Consider the following 14,618-nt stretch of genomic DNA (forward strand, 5'->3'; position numbering starts at 1 on the left):
TGCTTATGTGGCCAGTCCAGTTGAGTTTCTGGTCAATAGTAACCACGAGGTTGTTGGTATTGACGGATTCAATGAAGATAACGCCATTGAATGTCAAAGGTTGGTTGTTATATTGTATTTTGGTGAAATGGTCATTGTGTGGCATAAATGTTGGTCACCCCTTGTCAGCCCGAGCCTGAATATTGTCCAGATCATGTTGAATTTGGACATGGATTGTTTATAATAATCATTATTATGGTAAACATTGATATTTAATGTAATTTTCATTTCCTTCAAGCTTTGGATAGAACACAACAGGGGCACTTCCGGTGCCATGGCCACGCCAACTTCCGGCGCGAGGAGGCGGCCATCTTGGTAGGGTATATGACCCCTGACCCCCCCGGAAGCGGAAGCTGGTAGCGGCAGTGGGTCGAGGGGGTGGGGAAGGAGTCCGGAGATGGCGGATGGGATGGAGGAGCCGGTGGGCTCGGAGCCCGGGCGCTTGGCGGAGCCGCCCCCCGGGGATGGCGAGGGGAAGCGGGGCCGGGGCCGCCCGCGGCTCAGTGACACTGACCGGCTGCAGCGGCGCCTCAACAGCCGCAAGAAGTACGACAACCGGCGGATCTACATCGGGGAGTCGTACGTGGTGTGGGCCGCCCTCCGCGAGCGCTACGGCTGGTCCGACAAGAGGCTGGCGCTGCACCTGGTCCAGCTGGAGCAGGGCGGGCCCCGGGACCACCGCCGACACAGGTACGGGGCTGCCCGCACACACCCGCAGGGGCGGGGGGTAAGGGGCTGCCCGCGCTGACCCGCAGGGGCGGGGGGTAAGGGGCTGCCCGCGCTGACCCGCAGGGGCGGGGGGTAAGGGGCTGCCCGCGCTGACCCGCAGGGGCGGGGGGTAAGGGGCTCCCCGCGCTGACCCGCAGGGGCGGGGGGTAAGGGGCTCCCCGCGCTGACCCGCAGGGGCGGGGGTTAAGGGGCTCCCCGCGCTGACCCGCAGGGGCGGGGGTTAAGGGGCTCCCCGCGCTGACCCGCAGGGGCGGGGGTTAAGGGGCTCCCCGCGCTGACCCGCAGGGGCGGGGGTTAAGGGGCTGCCCGCGCTGACCCGCAGGGGCGGGGGGTAAGGGGCTGCCCGCGCTGACCCGCAGGGGCGGGGGGTAAGGGGCTGCCCGCGCTGACCCGCAGGGGCGGGGGGTAAGGGGCTGCCCGCGCTGACCCGCAGGGGCGGGGGGTAAGGGGCTGCCCGCGCTGACCCGCAGGGGCGGGGGGTAAGGGGCTGCCCGCGCTGACCCGCAGGGGCGGGGGGTAAGGGGCTGCCCGCGCTGACCCGCAGGGGCGGGGGGTAAGGGGCTGCCCGCGCTGACCCGCAGGGGCGGGGGGTAAGGGGCTGCCCGCGCTGACCCGCAGGGGCGGGGGGTAAGGGGCTGCCCGCGCTGACCCGCAGGGGCGGGGGGTAAGGGGCTCCCCGCAGGGGCGGGGGGAAGGGGCTCCCTGCGCTGACCCGCAGGGGCGGGGGGGGTAAGGGGCTGCCCGCAGACACTCGCAGGGGCGGGGGGTAAGGGGCTGCCCGCGCTGACCCGCAGGGGCGGGGGGTAATGGGCTCCCCGCGCTGACCCGCAGGGGCGGGGGGTAAGGGGCTCCCCGCAGAGGCGGGGGGAAGGGGCTCCCCGCGCTGACCCGCAGGGGCGGGGGTAAGGGGCTGCCCGCGCTGACCCGCAGGGGCGGGGGTAAGGGGCTTCCCACACACTCCCGCAGGGGCGAGGGTTAAGGGGCTTCCCGCGCTGTCCCGCAGGGGCGGGGGGTAAGGGGCTCCCCGCGCTGACCCGCAGGGGCGGGGGGTAAGGGGCTCCCCGCGCTGACCCGCAGGGGCGGGGGGTAAGGGGCTCCCCGCGCTGACCCGCAGGGGCGGGGGGTAAGGGGCTGCCCGCGCTGACCCGCAGGGGCGGGGGGTAAGGGGCTCCCCGCGCTGACCCGCAGGGGCGGGGGGTAAGGGGCTCCCCGCAGGGGCGGGGGGAAGGGGCTCCCCGCGCTGACCCGCAGGGGCGGGGGTAAGGGGCAGCCCGCGCTGACCCGCAGGGGCGGGGGGGGTAAGGGGCTGCCCGCAGACACTCGCAGGGGCGGGGGGTAAGGGGCTGCCCGCAGACATTCGCAGGGGCGGGGGGTAAGGGGCTCCCCGCGCTGACCCGCAGGGGCGGGGGGTAAGGGGCTCCCCGCGCTGACCCGCAGGGGCGGGGGGTAAGGGGCTCCCCGCGCTGACCCGCAGGGGCGGGGGGTAAGGGGCTCCCCGCGCTGACCCGCAGGGGCGGGGGGTAAGGGGCTCCCCGCGCTGACCCGCAGGGGCGGGGGGTAAGGGGCTCCCCGCGCTGACCCGCAGGGGCGGGGGTTAAGGGGCTCCCCGCGCTGACCCGCAGGGGCGGGGGTTAAGGGGCTCCCCGCGCTGACCCGCAGGGGCGGGGGGTAAGGGGCTCCCCGCGCTGACCCGCAGGGACGGGGGTAAGGGGCTTCCCACACACTCCCGCAGGGGCGAGGGTTAAGGGGCTCCCCGCGCTGTCCCGCAGGGGCGGGGGAGTCGAGAGGCTCCCCGCATGGTTAAGGGGCTTTGCGTAAAGGGCTTCCCGCTCTCACCCGCAGGGGTAAGGGTCTTCCCACGTTGACTCGCAAGGGCTGTGTTTAAGGGGCTCTCACCTGCAGGGGTAAGGGTAAAAGTCTTGCCAAATCCCCTCCCCCAAACGCGCACGGGTGAGGGGCTTCCCAACTCCCTTGTACTTAATTGAAGCACTCCCCATTCCTTCCTTCATCTGCATACCTATTTTCCAGCATGCATCTTCGTCCCCTCCATCACATCCAACCTTTAGCTATAGATCAAGCTCTCCCTTGGAGTGAGAGGCCATTTATATTGACTTTTAAGCTATGTAAACTATTTAGAGATTTGTAATACTTGCACCAATAGCTACACTTTGCTTTCACTTCGTATGGCCTAGCATCTCAGACTTTTACTTTTTCTGTAGCTAACCTTTACATGGGTAGTGCTTGGGCTGATCTGCTACGAGATTCCATATGCATGTGTAAACTTGTTAAACTAATAATCTAAAGGTGATGCTAAGTGACGAGAGAAAAGTCAGACAGCTGGCTAGCATAAGTTCAGAATGATGCCAACAGTGTGGGATCAAAGCCAGTTGTGGTTGCAGTGGGCCTGTATCTGTACCATTCGGGCACCCCAATGAGAGGGACATACCATGTATTGAAGCTGTCATTAGAGTTGGCAATAAAATCCAGTGCTCATGCGACCATCAGGAGTGGTTGGCATTCTGCTGTTGGTAAGGAATTTAGCAAAAGCACAGCAGGTCAGGCAGCATCCAAGGAGCAGGAGAGTCGATGTTTCGGGCCTGAGCCCTTCTTCAGGAATTCTGAATAAGGGCTCATGCCCGAAACGTCGACTCTCCTGCTCCTTGGATGCTGTCTGACCTGCTGTGCTTTTCCAGCAACACACTTTCAGCTCTGATCTCCAGCATCTGCAGTCCTCACTTTCTCCAAGGAATTAAGCAATACAAGTGAACATATGAGTTTACTCACTGTGACTCAGTACAGTGAAGTCTGATTCTTGTCAGTAGCACAAACGCAACTACATCACTGTATCACCTTTCCCCAAGTCTCTGATTATGCTACATCTTATCAACCTTGTTTTGAATATTTGCATTGACTGAGCGCACACACTTTATCATCTCTAAACATCCATTCATGATACATATGTATAAAAAATGTATGTGCTAAATTACGCAGTTGTTAGAAATAACAGTGAATTGCTAACTGTTTGGGTTGTCTGTTCATGGAGAAATCTGCCTTGATCAGTGTATAATGAACTCTTACTGTGAGCGCTTTATGTATAAATTGGGAGCAGGAATAAACTGTTTGACTCCTTGAGCCTTCTCTGCTATTAATAAGTCCACGGCTGATGTGATTGCAGAATGATTGTGCTGGCTATGGAGTGTATAGACTTTTATTTAGATTTTAAATGGGATGGTGTGTTTTTGTAAGACACATCTTTATTGATAGTGTCATGTAGCTCCCTAAGCAGTAATATGGAGGACAGTTCAGCATGTTGGTGGTAGATGGTACATTGACTGGAGTGACAGAAGCACCACAGATTGGAAATCTAAAAAGCAGAAATTGCCGTCAAGTCTCAGGTCTAGCAGCATCTGAAGATAGAAACCAGAGTTAACATCTTGGGTTCAGTGACCCCTCAAGCTGATGGTAGCAGAAGATTGGGTGGGGGTGAAGGGTTTAAAGAGTAAATGATAGGTGGAGGTACTGCCCAAAGAGAGGGAAGAGCAATTGGACAGACAAAGGAGTGGATAACAGTCTGCCTGGGAGAATGAGTTGCTGCTGATGGGGACAATTGGGGGCTTACAATGGGTTGTTTGTAATAGCAGACTGTGATAACAAAGCCAAACCAAAAGCAGAAATTGCTGGGAAAACTCAGCAGGTCTGGCAGCATCTGTGGAGAGAAAGCACGGTCAATGTTTTGGGTCCAGTGAGCCGCCTTCAGAGCTGATTGTCATTGGGAAAATGTTGGAATGTATGATGAAAGTGGGTTGGGGAATGGGGAAGGTATAGACAGGTGGAGATGGAGCCCAGAGAGACAGAGAACAGTTGGACAGACAAAGGAACGAGTAAATGTCCATTAGTCGCTGACAATGGTTTGGTTTTGCGGTAGCAGTCCATGTGCTGACAGGGCCTGCTGGATGTGGGTTGGGTGGGGTGGTGAGAAAGACATGGTAGAAGGTGCGAGACCCTAACATCATTGAACTCACCGTGGAGTCATGAAGGCGGCAAGGTCCCCAAGTGCATTGGAGTGACATGTTTGCTGGACTTCTCGCCATTTTAGCAAAGCCCTTCTGAAAGCAGAACAAGGCATGAGTTTTCGATGTCGGTTAAGGGCTGAATGATGGGCAGAATGTTGGAGAGTTCCCCTGTTTATTTTGGAACTACCTGTGCTCATCTCAAAAGGCACGTTATGCTTCAGGTTAAAAACTTATGAGATAATGTGGAACCACCTTAGTACCAGACTGGTATATCAACTTGGGTTAACTCGTGAACTCTAGGCTGAAACCTTGGGATGCTATGAATAAAAATGATAATTATAATTAAATTATAGATCTTTATTCATGTATTGGTGATGTGGTCTGGGTCTTCTGTCCTTCACATTTTTGTTGTTGAATGCATTGTTTGGGGGTTTACTTGTCCTTTATGATTGAATATTCTGTTTCAATTCACCTACAAAGATTGGGCATCTGGGGAAGGACCTGTATCATTCAGATTATTGAAGGAGTAACATTTTGGGTTTAATTCAGTAAATAATCATACACCTTGTGGATGGTTAGAAGACTTTGACTCTGCCAAAGTTGTAAAAAAAATGAAAATGTTTTCCTATGCAATTAATGTCATCAAAGTGATACTTACTCCTTATCAATTTACAAGAATGAAATACTGTGGATACTGCACAATGATGCATAAATAAGCGTCCATGTACAGACCCTAAAACAAATTAACTTGAAGGCCAAAAAGAACACTCAAAAAGATGACATCCTTCAGAAGAGAATGTCAGTATTCTGACCATGTGATCAAAACTGAAAAGCTAAAAGAGCTGTCTACTGGAGGACATCATGAAGGGAAATCGACCTGAGTGTAGTTGGATGTTGTGCAGTAGATGGTTGGGCACACTACGTTTTGAGGGGAGAGAGTTTTAATTAGTAAAATGGGTCAAAAGATTATGGAGCGTGGGCAGTCAAGTGGTGATGAGACCAAGATGAAATCAGCCAAGATCGTATTAAATGGAGGCTTGAGGGGCTGAATGGCCTGCTCCTAGTTCTTATGTTCTTAAACTGGTTAGAGGCAGAAAAGTCTGGAAATACTCTGCAGTTCTGCGGCCCTTATAGACTGAGAAATCAAGTTAACTTCTTGAGTCAATCACGACTGTCAGGCTATGCCGAATTTTGGATTTTCCTAGATTTAGGATTGTTTACTGATCGAACAGACAACTTTATGCTTGGAGATGGGGGAAGACTTTGGGAAGGGGTAATACAGATGTTAAAGCATTGCAGTGGATTCTGATTCAGTCCGTAGACAGTGCATCCTGCTTGTCCTTTTTTTTTTAAACCTTCCTCCATGCTTCCAGTCTTCTGGGACCAGCAGACCGGTCATCCTTGACAATAATGTCTGGTTTCCAGATCGCCAAACTTGGGCAATCAACTAATATTGATATTTTTAGAGAAAACATTTGCTATTGGTTTGTTGGTGCTGCCTGTTGGAATGAAGATGGGTTTGCCCCATGCAGTACTTTGGGAACCACTGTACTTAGGCTCACTTTTGTTTCAAGCATAGCCTGTTCTTGTCCCCTCGATCCGGACTGTCTGCCAACTCCATCCATACATGATCTGTTTGCAGATGTTGAATATAAGATGAATAGGTAAATTTTGCAGCTGTCACAGTTGTAAAAGGTAATTTACATTGGCTGCTGAAGTTTACGGAAATCTTGTCGCCAATTAATAACATCAATGCCAACACTGGCATATGGGTTGAGCTGATATCTTTGCAGGGCATTTGAAATTTTCATTGCATCTGTTTAGTGTTTTGAGTATTCCGCAATGACTCAAACAGCACTGATGTAATGGTGAGATTGGCATGGTCTTCCCGGGCCATTGATTTCCCTCCAGGCAATCACTGCACTTAATGTGTAGTTGGTATTCTTTGACATTGTTCATAGAAACCCTATGGAGTGGGAATCCAGTCCACACTGACCCCTTTAATTCCCCCCCCCCCCCCCAAAAAAAAACAAATCCCTGTAACCCTGCATTTCTCGGGCTAATCTACTTAGCCTGCACATCCCTGAACACTATGGGTAATTTAGCATGGCCAATCCACCCTAACGTGCACATCTTTAGACAGTGGGAGGAAATCAGAGCACCTGGAGGAAATCCATGCTGACATGGGAATATCTGTGAGGAGATCCCTCAGTTACCTGAGGGTGGAATCGAACCCGTGTCCTTGATGCTGTGAGGCAGCACTGCTAACCACCGTGCCATCAAGTTGTGTGGTAAAGTCCCCACGCTTGTTTAGCTCAACAATGTAATCATTACACAATATGTGAGGTGAAATCTTTTAAGAGAGAGAATATATTGGACATTACTGAGGTCTGAGCACCTGTGGGATGAAGAACAGGGTTAACATTTCTGCTTGATGACCTTGGATCAGAACAGGCCATTGATCTGAAGTGTTAACGCTGCAAATGCCCCCTCATCTACTGAGTGTTTGGATTGTATTTCAGATTTTTAGTATGCACAATATCTGCATTGCTGTAGTCAGGATAATGAATTACTACGTGCAAGAACAGTGAAAGATGCTCTGCCTTCATAACCATTTTTATTTCATTATAGCAAATCCGGTGCAGAGGAACAGAACTCGAAAATTAATTCCTCACAAAAAGGTAAGCCTGTTGATTAGCTGTGGGAGGATGTTTCTCAGTGATATCAATGCAAATTGAAGCTCAGTATAGCTACTTAGCATGGCATTTGCAGCATTAATCGCCGGGGGTATATCTTTTTACTTCAGTTAATTTTTACTGAAATTGGCATGTATATAAAGTTGAGAAAATCAATTTTATACTTCCATTGGCATTCACTGGCAATGAATCGAGGAATGTTTAGCACTAGTTTTCTGCCTGCATTTAAAATATGCTGAGCCGAGTTTCCAGTCCTTCACACAAATTTTGCAAAAATGCAGCATTTTCCAACTTTGAGTTTTCATTCAGTCAGTTTACAATGCTTGAACCATCAGACTAGAATATCTCAGATGGGATTTCCCAAATCCAGATGTGTTAGCGTCTCACGTTAGCTCAAACAAATTGGTACAAAACATTCTGGAAGTTGGTAAACTGGTCACCCTGTAGAATTCTTTGGCTCCGTAATTAGCACTGCTGCCTCTCAGTGCCAGGGACCTGGGTTCAAATCCAGCCTTGGGTGACTGACTGTATGGAGTTTGCACATTCTCCCCGTGTTTGTCTGTGTTTCCTGCTGGTGCTCCAGTTTCCTCCCACAGTCAAAGCTGTGCAGGTTAGGTAGGTTGGCCCTGAGCAATTGCCTGGTGTCTAGGGATGTTCAGGCTAGGTGTTAACCATGGGAAATGTGGGGTTACAGGGATAAGGTAAGGGGGTGTGGGTCGGTGTGAGATGCTCTTTAGAGGGTTGGTGAAACTTAATGTGCTGAGTGGCCTGTTTCCAATGGGATTCTGTGATTCTACCCTTGGCAGGGTCTCTTTCTGATATAATCTGCTATGTGCATAATTTTTCTTTTATTCATCAATGGGATGTGAGCATTGCTGATGAAGCCAACAATTATTCCCCATCCCTAATTACTTTAGCAAACTGTTAGGAGTCAGTGCCATTGTTGTGGGTCTTGAATTGCATGTAGACCAGATGGGGTTCATGAATGCCATGACTGAAAATCATCTACCATCCAAACTTTTTAAAAATTAATTCTGTTTAAACTTTGAGATTTGAACCTCTCTTTCCAGAGCATTGGCTTGTGTGGCTGGATCACTAGTCTAGTGACAATTACCGCTAAGTCACCTAATTTGGGTGAGTGTGTTATGGTTGCATTCAAAATGTGCCCATGTGTTACATGACCTGTTTTTCAGTATGTTGTGGCTTATCAACATTGGGTGTTAAAGGATATTGGTATAGTGCTATTGTAGAAAGAAGGGAGGAGTGTTAACATTGCAGTCAGAAATGTTATAATCGATTGCACAACGTTGCCATATTTTGTTTTCACAATAAAATGTCACTCTTTGCTCAGCCGACGCAGCTGATGTCAATCAATGCTTGTGTGAGGCCAGTTTCTTCAGGTCTTCTCCTCTGTAATAGAGGCGGAGGAGCCTGCTCATAAAAGTGACAATCTTCCTTTGAGAAAATTGGCCAGGCCCAAGATGCACTTTGGGTGAAATGGCCACCCCACTTTAAGCTGATAATGCCACATAGAAAATTGCAATCCTCCTGAGAAGAGGATGTGAAACGATAACTCTATCTACGTGATTTTCTCCAGCTGCTTCTGCGAAGGCATGGAACAAACTATTTATTTCCCATCTATTCATGACATGTGGCTAGGCTGGAGGACGGTTAAGAGTCAGCCACACTGCTGTGGTTCTGATTAAGGATGGCAGATTTCCTTGTCTAAAAGACGTTAATGAACCAAATGGGATTTTGTAAGAATTGACAGTGGTTATATGGTCCATCATTGACCCAGCTTTTTATTCCCGATTCCTATTGGATTCCGATTTCCCCACTTGTGCTGGCAGGATTTCAACCCGTATTGCCGTGATATTAGCCTTTTGTTCGGGATTCCTGGATCAGTGCCATTAACACTTTTGTACCGCCTCTGTGTGAGGAAGTTTCCCTGAGTAACTTCCAGCAATGTTAGTGTATCTTGGGGTTCTCGTGAACAGTAGAAGTGAAAGAAGTTCTGCTGAACATAATGACTGGAGCAAATCCCACTGGTCTGTTGGATAAAACTTGCTCAACTCATAGTGTTTTCCTTTGCACAGCTTGAGGCTTTCACCTTGTTGTTTTGGTCCTGAACACCATCCCATACTGTGAAGGAAACGATGAATTCACAAGCCACACAATTTTAGTCCTTCGATATTGTTTGTTTAACTGTTTGTCTCTGGCATTGTGCAGTAGTGTTTCACCAAATCCTCACTTGCACATCTGTGTCTTTCTGATGTGAATTTGTGACATGAGAGAACTGAGTAAATCCTCCTCTCTGTAAATAAAGACAAGAATAGCTCTGTGTGTAGGCTAGGATATCACATTAGAAAGTGTGCAAGTGAGGACTGCAGATGCTGGAATCAGAGTCAAGATTAGGGTTGTGCTGGTTTGAAGTGATTCCTGATTAGGGACTTTTGCCTGAAACGTCGATTTTTTTTTTTCCTCCTCCTTGGATAGTGCTTTTCCAGCACCACTCTAATCTATCACATTAGAAATCTTGCCTTTCATTATGTTCTTAAACATATATTGTTGCAGAAGTCTAGATTCTTATGTTTGAGGCCCAGCTGTGCATTTCAGAACCTTTGCTAAAGTGCTATGCTACATTTTAGACAATTTCTAGAAATCACCTTGCATTGTTGGGGTTTGCATGGTGGCTTAGTGTGTTAGCAGAGTTGAAAAATGTGCTGGGAAAACACAACCGGCCAGGCAGCATCCGAGGAGCAGGAGAATCGACGTTTCAGGCATAAGCCCTCCTTCCTGTCGATTCTCCTGCTCCTTGGATGCTGCCTGGCCTGCTGTGTTTTTCCAGTACCGCATTTTTCAACTCTGGTACTCCAGCATCTGTAGTCCTCACTTTCGCCTTAATGTGTTAGCATGCTACCTCACAGTGCCAGGTTGGATTCCAGCCTGTTTGTATAAAGTTGGTACATTCTCCCCATGTTTACATGGGTTTCCTCTGGGTGCTGTGGTTTCTTCTCACAGATTAGGTGGATTGGCCATGCTAAAGATGCCCTGTAGTGACCAGGAATATGCAGGCTAGGTGGATTAGCCATGGGCAGTGCAGGGTTACAGGGATAGGGAAGGGGGGAGGGTCTGCGTGGGATGCTCCTCAGAGGGTTGGTATGGACTCAATGGGCCAAATGACCTGCTTCCAGACTGTAGCGATTTTGTGATTCAGTGATTCTAGGGTACTTTTTGGAAATATATACAAGTGAAGATTGTGCTCACAGAAGTGAGGGAATCGATGGTGGGAAATGAAACACATTCTCATTTGTTTGTATCCCTTGTCAGGTGTAGTCTGCCAGTCTGTTTACCTCGAGACCTAGTGGGAAAAAGGAAGACTTATTTTCTTTAAAATTTTCATTTAACTTCAAATGGCCAGGGTGCAGGTCATTCTGCTATAACGCAACAGTTGTATTCCTCGTGCTATAGTAAATCACCTTATAGAAAGTCGCTAAATCAGTTGAGTAGAAAGTTCACATTACCCAAACAATTTCCACATTTCGTCAGTTGCTTCATAATCCATTCGCAATGATGAAATGCGTGTTAAAGCAGAACAACTTGTAACTGTATATAATAAATTAACCTTGAAGATATTTGATTATTAAACTCATGTAATAACTTTGGCTTTAAGAGTTTGGGGTTGAAAACCCTGAAGTGAGAGTGAGTTTAGAACCTTGCACTGTGTTAACATAGCTGAGCACACTTTGGTTAGTTATGATGCACCATTAGGAAACTGTGGTTGATTCCTCGCTCCTTTCACAGGCTTAATTAGCTTTGACGTAGAAACAGGAAGTCCTGGGTCCAATCCCTACACTACTTATCTGAATTGTGTGATTTCTCTCTGCATGATTCTGTGCTGCTTGTCAGAGGCACACCAAATTGGTCATGGTTATTGTTTCTGATTTCTGTGCAGCAGCCTGTCTTTGACCACCGAGTAAGAGCAGAATTTTGGCTGAGTTGTGAAATGATGACTTGGGCCAAGTTCTGCAGGAGTAGTGTTTATGAAACTGCTTCACAGCAGATATCAGTGTCTTCAAGAGAAGTTGGGATACCACTTCTATGAATTAAGCATGTAACTTGGGCCAAGTACTTCAATGATACCAACTATTAGTTTCCTCTTGTCAGAATTGTTCATCACAGTTTCCTGCCAGCCTTTATTGTTGTATGTGATTTAGCAAGTTTTGAGAAGATTTGTAGCTCAGGTTGAGGTTTTGGATGTAGGTTTGCTCGCTGAGTTGGAAGGTTCATTTCCAGACGTTTCGTCACCCTATTAGGTAACATCTTCAGTGGGCCTCCGGGCGAAGCACTGCTGATGATGCCTGCTTTCTATTTATAAGTTTGGGTTTCTTTGGGGTGGTGATGTCACTTCCTGTGGTGACGACATTTCCTATGGTGCTGCCATTTCCTGTTTTATTCCTTGGTGTGGTAGATAGGGTCTAACTCGATGTGTTTGTTGATAGCATTCCAACCGGAACTCTATGCTTCGAGGAATTCTCGAGCGTGTCTCTGTTTGGCTTGCCCTAGGATGGATGTGTTGTCCCAGTCGATTTATTTCAGCTTTTTTTTGCAGTTGTAGGCTGGAGTGCTCTGTGGAGCAACTTTGTGGGGGTCTCCTAATTTGTCATTATGTAGGAAAATGGTTTTCATCTACTTCACTATAGGCAATGCCACAAGCAATTTGGGTTTAACTGTGAAGTGATAACAATTTTTCTGTTTCACCCACAGTCAAGAAACAAGCAGTTAGTTCACTGAAGACTCTGGTGGTGTGGTACGAGCATCATAAGCAGACGTGCAAACAGGAGCCCGTGCTCTACGAACTGCAGCGAGTGTGTGAGTGCTCAGTGGCCATTGTGTGGCAGTGTGAAGCAGGTCACCAGTACTTGCAGTGCTTAGAGCCTGTCCAGAAGAACTGCCACAGCCCGGACGCTGAACCTGCCGCCAAGGACAGTGTGGCGGAGGAAACCCAGAGACAACAGCACCATCCAGCGACCAAAAAGGTGAGGAAAGGGAAGAGAGGCACAGCCAGACGGAAGCCGGGACAGTCTAATGAATTGTACATGAAGTGCGAATCGGACACTTCCACCTGTGACGGGTCTGACTCCGAGCAGAAGTTTGAGGAATATTTCAACGTGAAACTCATTGATGTTGATGCCAGTGACTCCGTTTATGACACTGCAAGCAAAGAAGGTGGCGTGAACGCCAAAGTCTTGAGTTCAGGGGGCAAACCTAACGAAGCGGCAGACAAAAATGAAGACAGCCACGGTACTGAGGTTGGTGAGCTGGCCTCGCCATGTCGAGTTCCGTCACCGTGCAAGAGCTCTAATGGGGAAGACCATCTGGCATTGCCAGCAGAGCTGCCAGCGCTAGCTAATGTACCGCAGACCGTTGAGAAAGATGCACTGAGCTCCTTAACTGCCAACTGTCCTGTAACTGTGCAGCTTTCCACAGTGCAGAGTTCGGAGATCACCAGCATCACAGAGTCAGAGTTCGGCCAAGTACCTTTGGACACTGCGCAGCCAGTAAACCCCGCTGAGTACGAGGAGATGACGTGTACTTTTTCCGAGCAATTAACTTACGTGAATCCAGTGGGTGAATGTTATACCATTACGGGACAGACTGAAGGCACAGAATGGAGCGAGCATCCAGGTAAAGGTTTTATTTTTTGTTTCTCTGGGGTTTCGTTATTTGGCCTTCCCTTTGTCCCCACCCAACCACGTAATTAGTACTGCTGGTTACAGGAATTGCTGGTGACTTTCCTCTTCCTGATATTGCTGAATATTTTTGGGAGCGTTTAATGTTTTTTTTTCCCTCTACCAAAATCATGAGTTATGCAAATTGTTTTGTTAATAAGTCTAATCATTGCAAAGGCGTTGCAGACTTGGGTACCTCGTAGTGTTGAAAGACTGGATGTGTCTATGCTTTAAGGTTCATTCTTAATTGAACTATCGCAACCCAATTGAGTGGTGCTCCTGTTCTGGAAGTGCATAATGGAATAGTGTGAAGGGAGTCATTATATGTTGGACCATATAATGTGGGCACAGTGGTTAGCACTGCTGCCTCACAGCGCCTGAGAGCCGGATTCAGTTCCCGACTCAGACGAGTGACTGTGTGGAATTTGCACGTTCTCCCCGTGTCTGCGTGGGTTTCCTCCGGGTGCTCCGGTTTCCTCCCACAGTCCAAAGATGTGCGGGTCAGGTGAATTGGCCATGCTAAATTGCCCGTAGTGTTAGGTAAGGGGTAAATGTAGGGGTGTGGGTGGGTTGCGCTTCGGCGGGTTGGTGTGGACTTGCTGGGCCGAAAGGCCTGTTTCCACACTAAGTAATCTAATCGTAGTCTACCCAACATTATTGCAACTCGATGGGTTTTATTAGAGGCAGATTCTCAGTCAAACCTGCACTAGTGATGTAAAATGAACATTGCTTCACATTTAACTCTGGGAGTACTTTCATTTGTACGTGACAGTGCTAAACAATTTTTGGTTAGAAAGGTTCTAAATCATAGTGGTCTTGAGCTGGTCAAACCCTGAAATTCTGTACTGCTGCCTGTTTCAGACGAGTGCAGTTTCTAAAAACATGAGCACCCCTGGTGATGCCAAAAAAAAAGGAGGAATACCAGTTTCCACCCAACCTCTTCTCATCTTCAGTTTCTTGTTTGGAATAAAAATGGGTTGTTTGCCATCCACATGTTGCACTAACCTCCTGAAGGTCTGATCTGACTTGTAGACATTGCATTGCATATCATGTAGATGGTCCATTGCAAGGTCAGGCCAAATGTATGAAGCACTCAGTCTATTGTTTATAGCTTACTATCTTGCCAAGGACTAACTTTTAACATTGAAGCAGCAGAAATAGCGTAAAACATTCAGGGAAAACTTGCTGAATGCAGTTTGTGGCCTCACACTCGGCATGCGCTCACCGTCTCTTGGAAGTGTAGTTTAAGTTCATAGCAAAATGCTATCTTGCCACGTGCGTTTGACTCTGCTGTTACTAGCCTCGGACTGTTAGCACAGTCATACTCCACTGCAGTCTGCAGAGGATGCAGCAGCTTCTCAGTTAACATTGCCGAACAGTGATCCCAGGTTGCAGGTGCACAGTTCCTT

At 48.9% G+C, this 14,618-nt stretch overlaps 1 protein-coding gene across 3 annotated transcripts in view; it reads left to right on the forward strand.

The window, feature by feature from the left end:
• Nucleotides 1–412: 412 nt before the first annotated feature.
• The window catches only part of znf653 (zinc finger protein 653), a 31,612-nt gene continuing 17,406 nt past the window's right edge, over nucleotides 413–14,618 (forward strand). For 2 of the 3 annotated variants that reach the window (XM_060855096.1, XM_060855098.1), the window contains exons 1-3: nucleotides 413–729; nucleotides 7,413–7,462; nucleotides 12,245–13,165. In XM_060855096.1, the coding sequence (XP_060711079.1) occupies nucleotides 437–729; nucleotides 7,413–7,462; nucleotides 12,245–13,165 (1,264 nt within the window). In that variant the 5' untranslated portion in view covers nucleotides 413–436. The remainder of the gene's footprint in view (nucleotides 730–7,412; nucleotides 7,463–12,244; nucleotides 13,166–14,618) is intronic. The other variant, XM_060855097.1, reaches the window with a different exon arrangement.

The sequence above is a fragment of the Hemiscyllium ocellatum genome, chromosome 45 (genome assembly GCF_020745735.1).
Source record: "Hemiscyllium ocellatum isolate sHemOce1 chromosome 45, sHemOce1.pat.X.cur, whole genome shotgun sequence".
Classification (NCBI taxonomy): Eukaryota; Metazoa; Chordata; class Chondrichthyes; order Orectolobiformes; family Hemiscylliidae; genus Hemiscyllium; species Hemiscyllium ocellatum.